Source organism: Haliotis cracherodii, unplaced genomic scaffold (assembly GCF_022045235.1).
Source record: "Haliotis cracherodii isolate W230 unplaced genomic scaffold, xgHalCrac1.p SCAF_12, whole genome shotgun sequence".
NCBI classification, from domain to species: Eukaryota; Metazoa; Mollusca; class Gastropoda; order Lepetellida; family Haliotidae; genus Haliotis; species Haliotis cracherodii.
In genome coordinates, this window is record NW_027266267.1 from 36,858,699 (window position 1) to 36,871,409 (window position 12,711).

The 12,711-nt window shown below is 41.3% G+C and overlaps 1 protein-coding gene across 1 annotated transcript in view; it reads left to right on the top strand.

Annotated features, from left to right (window-relative positions):
• Positions 1-396: 396 nt before the first annotated feature.
• Positions 397-12,711, top strand: part of LOC139457849 (beta-galactosidase-1-like protein 2) — a 74,860-nt gene continuing 62,545 nt past the window's right edge. Inside the window, exons 1-2 of the mRNA XM_071239198.1 lie at positions 397-853; positions 8,631-8,699. Of these exons, the coding sequence (XP_071095299.1) occupies positions 483-853; positions 8,631-8,699 (440 nt within the window). The 5' untranslated portion in view covers positions 397-482. The remainder of the gene's footprint in view (positions 854-8,630; positions 8,700-12,711) is intronic.

Genomic DNA, 12,711 nt, shown 5'->3' on the forward strand with positions numbered 1-12,711 from the left:
CCCGGCTCATAATCTCTAACTCGGTGCATAAAACAAAGACAGAGAGACAACGTTTTTAAATTTCACACGTTACACTATTCAATGTCCAGTCTGGCGGGAAAAGGGCTATTCATGATCATCGTTCACTCACTCACTCACGTGGGACGTTCCTCATACTATCAATCATTGGTTTGTCTTATACCCACGCAATTATTTACCGGCAGTCCTCTTATAGCTGGAATAAAACTGAGCACTACTGTATGAACTACAAACAAACAACACGTTCGTCTTGTAAATCTGTCTATCCTTGAAAATATCATTTTACGAGCGTTTAAAGCACTATTTGCTCGCTGCCTCAGTTGACAGACGATGTTTACATGTTAGAGTGATCTGCCCTTGACGGGGAATGTGGGTGATTTGTATATTGGAGATAGCAGAGACTTACTGTACGCTCTAAGTCTCGTGTCACCTTATTTAACGTATGCAAATCGACAGTGACCTAAATGAAATCAGAAATGTACACACCAGCGATATCTTTTCGCGGGGTGCATGCGAAGCGTCTCCTAGCGCTTGTTATATGCGGAATAGTCCTTATCTGGATAGTCGGCAGGTCACGCAACGCATCCGAAGTGGAGAAATATTCACAGGCACATTTACCAGCAAACCGCGAAGACAAATTCGTGTTCAACATGGACAGCAATCAGCGAAGCTTGACTGATGCCACTAGTGTGAGTTTTAGTAAAGGACATTTTGTTCTTGGTGGAAAGACTTTAAAGATTTTAAGCGGAGCGATGCACTACTTCCGAGTTGTGCCCGACTACTGGAAAGACCGAATGCTGAAGATGAAATCTTGTGGCCTAAATACTCTAGAAACGTAGGTATTTTTGTCACATTTTTTCCAAAGTATTTAAGTACGTGACCATTTTACAGAATGTTTATTGTTTAATTTTCATTTCCAGGTGAAATAAATAGCATTTATATACCATGTGTACTAGCTTGTGACATGCACTTTAGACTAGGGCTGGGACGTGTCCAAATTCACTACTCCGGTACCCACCCCACTATTACCCGACCCCACATGGGTAACCGCTGTAGGTTTCAAGAGACAGGTGCAAAATGTCTGATTGGGAATGGTTTGACCTAGCCTTGGATAAAACGTATTTAGCTACACGTATAAAACGATCTGGTCAAGCAGACACTGAAGTTGACTGAAGTTTTATCTTTATTCAAACATATAAAAGTAAAAAAAAATGGTTGCATAGTCAGAAAGACATGCGAACATTAGTGACAGTTTTGTATTTAACCAATATATCATATGACTAACTATGGGTCCGGGGAGTCCTGTGGGTCTGGGTCCTTCTCAGTACCCACCCGACTGGGGTACCCGAGTTACCCGTCCCAGTGCTACTTTCGACGTTTAGTACTCGTATACAGGTAAACCAATTAAAGGACGACTCTGCCCTTTCTTGATTCAGTTTATTCAGCTAGTTTAGTGCCAAAAATCAAGGCAATTTCACCGAGTGAGTTGAACAGTGAATCGTGTAGCTCACATTGTATAGTGTGTAAGTGTCACTAATTACCACAAATTATGGTCAGCTGAAAATCTGGCATATGTTGTTTTGTTTCATAATTAATTAACATGATAAATGCACTATGACCATTTATCCTCGTCATGGGTTTTTGGATGCTTAAGAAACTTTTGGAATTTTCTTGCTAATCAAATGAACAACTGTAAAACATCTCACTTATGAAAGACGACTTTATCCGAGCCATCATCCGAGTATTTACAATATCTGTGTGATGACACACCCCTCCAAATAGGGTTAATATTTGCAATATATGTAAGTCCATGGATTAACCCCAAGCTGTTGGTAACAGATGAACTGTGTGCTACAACCAATACTGAATGATGACTGGATTCCGGCCATGACATGGTTGATATTAGGTGTCATATTCCCAATTGTAGTAGTATGGTTATAGTTATGGGGCACTGGTGGTCCAGTCGTCTGAGGCGCCACAATTCACCGTGCAGAGTTGCGTCCCTTGGGGACGCCAGAAACCCATGATCGTGGGTTGGCATCGCGGTTCGCATCAATTATCATTGATTATGTTTCTAGATTTGTCCACACTAGGGGTGGGACGGGTAACTTGGTTACTCGGGTCTGGTGGGTACTGAGTAGGACCTGGATATACACAGGACCATCCGGACCTGTGACTAGTCACGCGATATATTGTCATGTGACAAAAATATCTTGAACTCTATGGTTACACTACAAGTCAATAATGTTTGCATTTCTTTCTGACCATGCTGACAATGCATTCATTCCTTCTGATTTTTCATATGGTTGAATAAAGATATAACCTAATTCAACTTCAGTGTATGAATGACCAGATTGTTTAATACATGTATCTAAATACGTTTTGCCAGGGCTATGCTAAAAATGTTCCCAATCCGACATTTTGGGACATCTCCCGAGACCTACAGTGGGTACCCGGGTAGGGTCGTGTAATAGGGGGTACGGTACCCGGGTGGTAAATTTGGACTCGTTCCAGCCCTAGTCAGCACCATGGTAGTGTTTGTGAATATATGATGTGTCAGACTGCAGGAGTAAACATTCTACCATTAGGGAGTAACTCTCAAAGAGATGTATGGTTCATGGTTGCAAATAACAAACGCACTCACAACGTTGTGGGTTTCAATTTTCACCCTATCTGCATGTCTCAACTGATTTACTGCATTATGAAATAATATTTCAACAATGTAGCAATATTACTTTCAAAAGATTAATCATGAAAAAATCTTCGTCATTTTACCACTGCAGATATCGAATTGTGTCAACTTAATACCCCTTGTACCTTGAAAACAATCACAAATGTTACAGGAAGTCATTGTTGTGAAAACGTATTACTACTTTGTTTTCATAATATGTTTGTTTTCTACTTTTATATTACATAAATATTTAAGCTGAAATGTGCCATATTCTCATTCCTGATTCTGAAGGTACCACATGCAAATTACACTTTGTTTTACCTTCTGGGTTACACCTGTGCGCTTTATGACAGTACAGGTACTTGCATCAGAACGTAGGCATGCTACAAAATCACTTCGTGCCATGATCGTCAAAGTTACCTAGCATTTTATTTGTTGTTAGTACAGTGATCACACTTGAAGCTCTTTTGAATGCCTTAGACCATCAAAGAATGACCCACGACCCTCCCCCCCTCTATCCACTACCACCTGCCCTCAATCCACAACATCCTTCCTTCAATTCACTACCCCCTGCCTTCAATGCACTACCCTTGCCTTCAATCCACTACCCCTTGCCTTCAATCCACTACCCCTGCCCTCATTCCACTACCCCTGCCTTCAATCCACTACCCCTGCCTTCATTCCACTACCCCTGCCTTCAATTCACTACCCCCTGCCTTCATTCCACTACCCCTGCCTTCAATCCACTACCCCTGCCTTAATTCCACTACACCTGCCTTCAATCCACTACACCGACCTTCAATCCACTACACCAGCCTTCAAACTACTACCCCTGCCTTCAATCCACCACCCCTTCCTTCAATCCACTACCCCTGCCTTCAATCCACTACCCCCTGCCTTCAATCCACTACCCCTGCCGTCAATCCACTACACCTACCTTCAATCCACTACCCCTGCCTTCAATCCACTACACCTACCTTCAATCCACTACCCCTGCCTTCAATCCACTACACCTACCTTCAATCCACTACCCCTGCCTTCAATCCACTATTCCTACCTTCAATCCACTACCCCTACCTTCAATCCACTACCCCTACCCTCAATACACCACCCCTGCCCTCAATCCGCTCCCCTGCCCACTATAGGGTAACAAATATGAATTTTTATTCACATATATAATAACAATTCAGCAGTTGATGTATATTTGTTATATTCAGTGTGGGAATAACAACATAAATTATTTGACATTCTTAATTAATCATTAACATGATTAATATATTATACATTTATATACTGCACTTATCCAGGTACTAGTATCTGCTCAAATGCGATAATGATCAGTGACCACAATACTGTCAAATTGAATATTGTAAGAGTGTTGTCTTTGAAGAAATCTATGCATATAATATGTTCTTATGGATATTTTTAGGCACAGGGTATGTAAACGCAAATGATTGCATATTCATAAATATTCGATTCTAGTGGCCACGAATAACAAATTCAATTCATGAATGGATATGGTTCGTTTTTTACCGAATACGCGAGTGAATCGTAACAGCCCTACTGCCCTCAATGCACTCCCCTGCCCTCAATCAACTTCCTTGCCCTCAATCCACTCCGCTGCCCTCAATCCGCTCCCCTGCCCTCAAACCACTCCCCTGCCCTCAATCCGCTCCCCTGCCCTCAATCCACTCCCCGGCCCTCAATCCACTCCCCTGCCCTCAATCCGCTCCCCTGCCCTCAATCCACTCCCCTGCCCTCAATCCACTCCCCTGCCCTCAATCCACTCCCCTGCCCTCAATCCACTGCCCTGCCCTCAATCCGCTCCCCTGCCCTCAACCCGCTCCCCTGCCCTCAATCCACTCCCCTGTCCACAATCCACTCCCCTGCCCTCAATCCACTCCCCCCTGCCCACAATCCACTCCCCCCTGCCCTCAATCCACTCCCCTGCCCACAATCCACTCCCCCCTGCCCTCAATCCCCTCCCCCCTGCCCTCAATCCCCTCCCCCCTGCCCTCAATCCCCTCCCCTGCCCTCAATCCACTGCCCTGCCCTCAATCCGCAGTCGAGCTTGCTGACTTGGTTGATACAAGTCATCGTATCCCAATTGCATGGTTGATGCTCATGATGTCAATCACTGAATTGTCTGATCCAAATTTTAAAATGTGGCATGCTTTGATTAGTGTGTGAGTGAGTGAGTATGGTTTTACGCCGCTTATAGCAATATTCCAGCAATATCACGGCAGAGGACACCAGAAATGGGCTACACACATTGTACCCATGTCGGGAATCGAACCCGGGTATTCGGCGTGACGAGCGAACGCTTTAACCACTAGGCTACCTGACCACCCAGCATCTGACAGAACAACAACAACCTAGATCTATAGCATGTCTGCATTTTTCTATTGATTAACTCAGCAGGCTGATAGCAGGAATGTTTGATTGTCACGTCTGTCTCGAAGCTGTATCAGTACAACTGGAAAGAGGGTGCTGGGCCAGATTACTGATAATATATACTGCTCAACTATTGTAGCGGTGCTGGGCCAAATTACTGATAACATATACTGCTCAACTATTGTAGGGGTGCTGGGCCAAATTACTGATAACATATACTGCTCAACTATTGTAGGGGTGCTGGGCCAGATTACTGATAACATATACTGCTCAACTATTGTAGGGGTGCTGGGCCAGATTACTGATAACATATACTGCTCAACTATTGTAGGGGTGCTGGGCCAAATTACTGATAACATATACTGCTCAACTATTGTAGGGGAGCTGGGCCAGATTACTGATAACATATACTGCTCAACTATTGTAGGGGTGCTGGGCCAAATAACTGATAACATATACTGCTCAACTATTGTAGGGGAACTGGACCAAGTTACTGATAACATATACTGCTCAACTATTGTAGGGGTGCTGGGCCAAATTACTGATAACATATACTGCTCAACTATTGTAGGGGTGCCGGGCCAAATTACTGATAACATATACTGCTCAACTATTGTAGGGTTGCTGGGCCAAATTACTGATAACATATACTGCTCAACTATTGTAGGGGTGCTGGGCCAAATTACTGATAACATATACTGCTCAACTACTGTAGGGGTGCTGGGCCAAATTACTGATAACATATACTGCTCAACTATTGTAGGGGAACTGGACCAAATTACTGATAACGTATACTGCTCAACTATTGTAGGGGAACTGGACCAAATTACTGATAACATATACTGCTCAACTATTGTAGGGATGCTGGAATGTCCATCCTGTTACCATGGTCTCAAAATTAGTGGACAACATATTTTTAATTACGTTATTTTATATAATTAACTTGAAAAGAATCCAAACGTGATTCAATTCCATGGCAACATCAGAGAATGTATGTGTGACAGCACTCAGCCCCCTTCATTTGTTTGTTGTTTAATGCCGAACTCCAGCTACGTGACCGCGGTCTGTAAATAATCGAGTCTTGACCAGACAATCCAGTGATAGATCATGAGCATCGATCCATGCAATTGGGATCAATGACATGCATCAATCAAGTCAGCGAGCATGACCACCTAATCCCTGGTCGCTATATGGCTGAAATAATGCCAGTGCGACGTTAAATTTTAACTCACTCACTCAGTGGGCTAGCACTATTACATCATCATTAGTCCATACTAGTACAAGCAGACACACACACACTATATATATGTTTAATAATTGATTTCATTATTTGTGTGTGTTTAAGGCGGTATCAAACAATGTGCATGCTGAGTAAATCCACATAGCAGATTTACGCAAAGTGTGCACATAAGCTTTTATGTTTATACCTCCATAAATGCAAAAATGATTTCTTATAAATAGATTCGCTTATTTATTCAATAACCATGGCAACACAAACAAACAACAGAGAACCACACAAAATCGGTGACATCAATCAGCGCAACATTGTAACACAAGTCCCTCATTCTGTTGCAAGGTGGGTCGGTCAGGTAGCCAGCCTGGTGGTTAAAGCGTTGCTCGTCACGCTGAAGACCCGGGTTCGAATCCCGACATGGGTACAATGTGCGAAGCCCATTTCTTGTGTCCCTCGCCATGATATTGCTGGAATGTTGCTAAAAGCGGCGTAAAACCATACTCACTCACTCACTCACTCACTGTTGCCGCGTTTTACCTTGACCAACAAAACTTTTTACTAAATTTACTAATTACTAATTTCAAGGGTCCCTACAGGCAATATGAGGGTCCTGTACAATAATGAAATGGTGTAGTGAACTGAATTATGAGATTTAATAATTACTTTAATTACAGGAACTTGCTATTTCTTGTCAAAAATTTGGTACAATGTAAGTTGTAGCCGGCTCACTTGGGGTACATGGGTTTTATGCGTCCTGCGTTAGGCTACCCGACCGCTCCACAAACATAATTATGTTTCTTGACATATGCTTCTTGACATATGCTTCTTGTTGGCACACTGTAGTTCCAATGGAACATTTTTCATAAGAGCTATATGAGTGCCTTGTGGCGCACTTTAATAATAAACCTTTTGTGAACACTTCCACATGAGTAGGTTCTCTAACATGTTGATAAACCTCGAAAGTATTCATTGACCAGGAAACCCCTGGGATTCCGCCAGAATGTCCCCCGCCTTCTGAAAGGAAATGCCCCAGCTTAGTTGAATTGTAAGACCAAGGTTGAGTTAAAGTTGAATTTTATCAAGTGGCTTTTGTTAATTGTTAATACATGTATCTTAATACGTTTTGCCAGGGCTATGCTAAAAAAGTTACCCATCGGACATTTTGAGACATCTGAGACCTACAGTGGGTACCCGGGGAGGGTCGGGTAATAGGGGGGTGGGCACCCGGGTAGTAAATTTGGACTCGTCCCAGTCCTACTTACTGACATGTTTTAATCTGCTATTGAGAAAGAATTAAAACAATTTCAAATGCTGTTTGATTAAGGAGACTTTACTGTATATTTTTTTCTGCGGCGGTTCTCATCATTTGTGGACGCACATTTCTGCACACTGTAGTTCCAATGGAACATTTTTCATAAGAGCTATATGAGTGCCTTGTGGTGCACTTTAATAATAAACCTTTTGTGAACACTTCCGCGTGAGTAGGTTCTCTAACATGTTGATAAACCTCGAAAGTATTCATTGGCCAGGAAACCCCTGGGATTCCGCCAGAATGTCCCCCGCCTTCTGAAAGGAAATGCCCCAGCTTAGTTGAATTGTAAGACCAAGGTTGAGTTAAAGTTGAATTTTATCAAGTTGCCTTTTGTTGTGAATCTAGTGTTGATTTTGGAATGGTTAAAAGTCCCAATCTTTTTCACATGAAAATTCCATGATGTGAATGGAACCTACACCTCACATATCGGCAGGTGATGAGTGAGTGAGTGAGTGAGTGAGTGAGTTGGGTTTAACGCCGCTTTTAACAGTATTCCAGTCATATCACGGCGTATTAGCTTAATGTGGGAGGAATGTCCGAAGTGATGCAGGTCTCAGACGTTTACCACTTCGGTGAAACCCACGAGCAAGGGTATTGTGCTGACAAACCTAGAAACATAATCGAGGCGAACCGGGATTCGAACCCACAATCATATGTTTCTGGTGTGCCCAAGGGACACAACTCTGCACAGCGAATCGCGGCCCCTTAGACGACTGGGCCACCTGTGCCCCCGGCAGGTGATAAAAGGGTGTTCAATCTTACATGTCGTGACTTCAGTTGTGTGCATGCTTCACATGGTCTTACTCTTTCACGCTTTCATCGAATTCCTTGTATCCTGGATGCACTGTATTGTTTCACTATCAGGAATCCTGATGTCTTCTTTTTATTTCTTTTTTTCTTGCATTTAGACAGTATATATAAGTTCTCAGTCAAGACCTCTGGGTCGTTTTTTATCCTTTACTGAAATCCATTTTATCCTTGGTTTGTGTTTGTTGTTTCAGATATGTGCCATGGAATCTGCATGAACCGACGCCCGGATTATTTGACTTTGAAGGCATTCTCGATGTCAGGTATGTCAAGCCAGTTTAGGCGATATTTAAAACTAGATTGGTTTACAGGTTCTGCCGATCCCTGAATAACGAAAAATGAAAAAAACAAATCTGAAAAGCTCTGTTTCTTTCATCTGCTCAATGCAAACTTTGTGCCCACGCTCATTGGCATCAAATGAGAACATGAGTTTTGTCATAATGTTTAATGTTTCAGACTAAAATAACTGTTAGAAACTGGTAGTTATTCATTAAATACACATTAAAACAAAGTATTATATTATAATAGCATTGCAATGTTCGAAATATTAAACCATAATTACATTGTCACGTGAGTGAGTGAATTGGGTTTAACGTCGCTTTTAACAGTATTCAAGTTATATTGCGTGTGTCAGCTTAATGTGGGAGGTAAGCTCGAAGTGATGCAGGTCTCAGACGTTTACCACTTCGGTGAAACCCACGAGCATGGTGCTGACAAACCTAGAAACATAATCGGGGCGAACCGGGATTCGAACCCACAATCCTAGGTTTCTGGCGTGCCTAAGGGACACAACTCTGCACAGCGAATCACGGCGCCTTAGACGACTGGGCCACCCGTGCCCGCACATTGTCACATGAACCAAAACATTCAATAGTTATCGCATTTGAAACAACGTAAGCTGTGACTTAATGTAATACCCTTGATATCACCACAAAGTGAGTGAGTGAGTGAGTGAGTGAGTGAGTTAGGTATGGGAAGTAGAGCTGGGACGGGTAACTCGGGTACCTGGGTCGGGTGGGTACTGAGTAGGACCCGGGTACCCTCAGGACTACCCAGACCCGTGATTAGTCATGTGATATATTGTTTAATGACAAAAAATTATCTAGAACTCAATGGTTACACTACAAGTCACTCGTGTTCGCATTTCTTTCTGACTGCACCCATTCCTTCTGACTTTTCATATGGTTGAATAAAGATAAAACTTAATTCAACTTCAGTGGATGAATGACCAGATCGTTTATACATGTATCTAAAAATGTTTTGCAACTGCTGTGGTAAAGAAATTCCCAATCGGACATTTTGTATCTCTTGAGACCTACAATGGGTACCCGGGTAGGGTCGGGTACTAGAGGGGTGGGCACCCAGGCAGTAAATTTGGACTTGTCCCAGCCCTCGTGGGAAGCCCCACTATTGTTATCAGTTACAACAAGGGAAGAGGCAAGTAGCATCTCGCCTGACTGCACAGTGTCTTGCATAAGCTAGTTACCATGGTTACCTGTTGAACAATATATTTTTGTTCACTGGTTGCCAGTGGCCTAGATGTAGAAAAGGAAGCATGTCAAACCCCCTCATTTCAGAGTGGCCTCAAAAAGTAAAGTAAAAAGAGCCACAGAAAAAGGACAAAATGGCCACAACCCGTAGTCCAACGGCCGCACAAAAAAGTAATTACGGCCACATAGAAAATAAAGAAGACAAACTCAAGTATTGTCACATTAATTGTATTGTATAACAGTTCATAACACCATATGCACACATACCGTATTCGACATAATAAGCGCCCAGGGAGCTCTCAAAATTAGAAATATGGGGGCTGTTATTAGAATATTATTTTGGTGAAAAAAACATAGTTGAAAGATAAATTTCGTTGTTTATGCTGACAGCCTAAATGTTTAAGTACGACAGATATATTTTTCCAGAATTTAATTGCCCATATTTAAGGTGCATATAACACATGAGTGCGTATTATACGCGAATAAATAAGTCTTGTGAACATTGATCAATTGGAAGGGGTGCTAATTGGGATTGTTCACTAGCCAATATATAATTATAAGCAAATGTTGCCATGGTAGTCCGGCAGAGAGGACAAAATCCAAGAATTGGGGGATAAAGTTTTTTTTATTGCTGGATTTGTTTAAGTACACATTCTAGCTTATGAAATTGACTGATGACACTCTGTCATCTTTGGGCATTTTAAAATATTCAAGATGGCCACCAAGATGGCCGCTAAAACATGAAAATATCTCTTCCGTGCTAATTGTATGGAATATGGGACTACTTTTGGTGCATATCACTATTGTTTTGCCATCAACATATTAGAATATGTTATTCTTAATGAAATAGTTTCATTTGGAAATGTAATTAATCAAAATAATAGGCAATATTGTCTATGAAAAACCCCCAAATCAGTATATATCGTTATATATACATTTGTTATTATATTATTCAGTGTCAACTGGGATGCTTGTGGATTTTCTAACGATTGTTAATGTTCTATAGTTACAAAATAAGATAAATTCCCACTGCATTTTGAAATGAAATTATAAAAAACAATAAAGATAAATAAAAATAATAGTAACCTCAAAAGAGGTGCAAATAAAGCAAAACCTATTATGTCTGTTATACACATGGTTATGTTAAATTGTGTTAAATACTTTTAAGAAATTCATGCCGAAACAAACTGGGCCAAAAAAGATTGGGCCAACTTTTTTGGAAAAAAAGAATGGAACAATTAATGACTGGTCCCTTTCAATGGCTGCCTCAAAGCTTGAACTTGACATCTCAGCATGCACTGCAAACACGAAAACATGTTTTTTCCGTATATGGTCACTGGACGGAAAAACGACTAAAAATTCATTAAAACTGATTAATTGGTTAGCGTCTAGAAAGTGTCCGAAAAAGCGTCGAGTTTTTCAAGCATAAAATGGACGGAAAAACGATGCTTTTTGCTCCGCCTTGTACAACTGTTAACGGCCAATCAGATGGCGCTGGTCCACCGACGCACGTGATACCCAAGGCTTCTTTTCAGAAGCATTAGGTTTCGTATTTCTGGCATGCCTTGCTCTAGTATCTGTCGCGCGCAGTGCAGCGAGATTTGCTGATAAGTCAGTTTTAGGATATGTAACATGTTAATGGAATTCAGACATGTGCCAAGAAGTCAAACCAAACCATGTTACTAAGTTTATTGAGATAACATATCCCTCCACTATGCAGAGTTACCTCTATCGGATAATGGGTTGTGTTTCATTTGGTTATAACAGTAACTAATTTTGTAATGTGAAGTTTACACGATATACGGCTTTTCCATAGGACGAGAGGTGGGTCACATGACGTTTATCAGGTGAATGTATTCTTGAAATTACGTAAACACTGACTACTTCCACATTCCTGGGGAAAACCCTGGGAATTCCCAAGTAAGAATTCATACAGAAGCGTTGTTTTTCATCATTTAGACAATTTAATTTTGAACGTCGTGTCTTAGCATACTCTGGGATAAGTCATAGAGTTTGGTTGCATGCCGTTCAAGGATACCCATCCTAGAGAAAAAAAACAACCCAAAAATCCAAACTATCGTAGTGACAATCTACAGCAATCTATGAATTTACCTTAGTATCTATTTGACACATCTTTACAATCACCTTTCAATGATAGGCCAATTGATCAGTGATGACAAAGGCTTGAAATCGTCACAGGTTAATTAACAACTTCGGAAATATCTCCCGTCACGTTTATCGTGTCGGCCATTTTGTACTTGATGTAAATGTATTACAACGCTCTGTCATTGTGATTGACTTACTGTGGTAGTTCTTAACAGACCTTCTCATCTAATGAGGGTATTTTTTGGAATACATTTCTTGTAAACAAACTAAAACAGATGTTCCTCGCTTTGGGGGGAACTATTTTATTCCGGAATGGCCTATTAAAGCTAATAGTAAGTCAAGGCACCATGCGTGTATATGATCTGTTATTATATGTGTTTAACAAATACGGTTTTGGGCGTTAATAAAATACACTGACGCAAGTATATTCTAATCAAATCAATTGGATAATTGAATATGCTTCATTTTACATATTACATAATATCACTACACAAAATTTGGACAGTTGCAGTAACACACTACGGTGATCGCATTAAACACCACTTTGAACAGTATTTTAGTTTTATCACGGTGTATCAGACTGATGTGGGATAAAAATCCGAAGTGGTTCAGGCCATCCAACGGGTGTTCGCGAAAGGTGAGCACGGAAACACACAATGATGCCCGTCCTCACTATTAC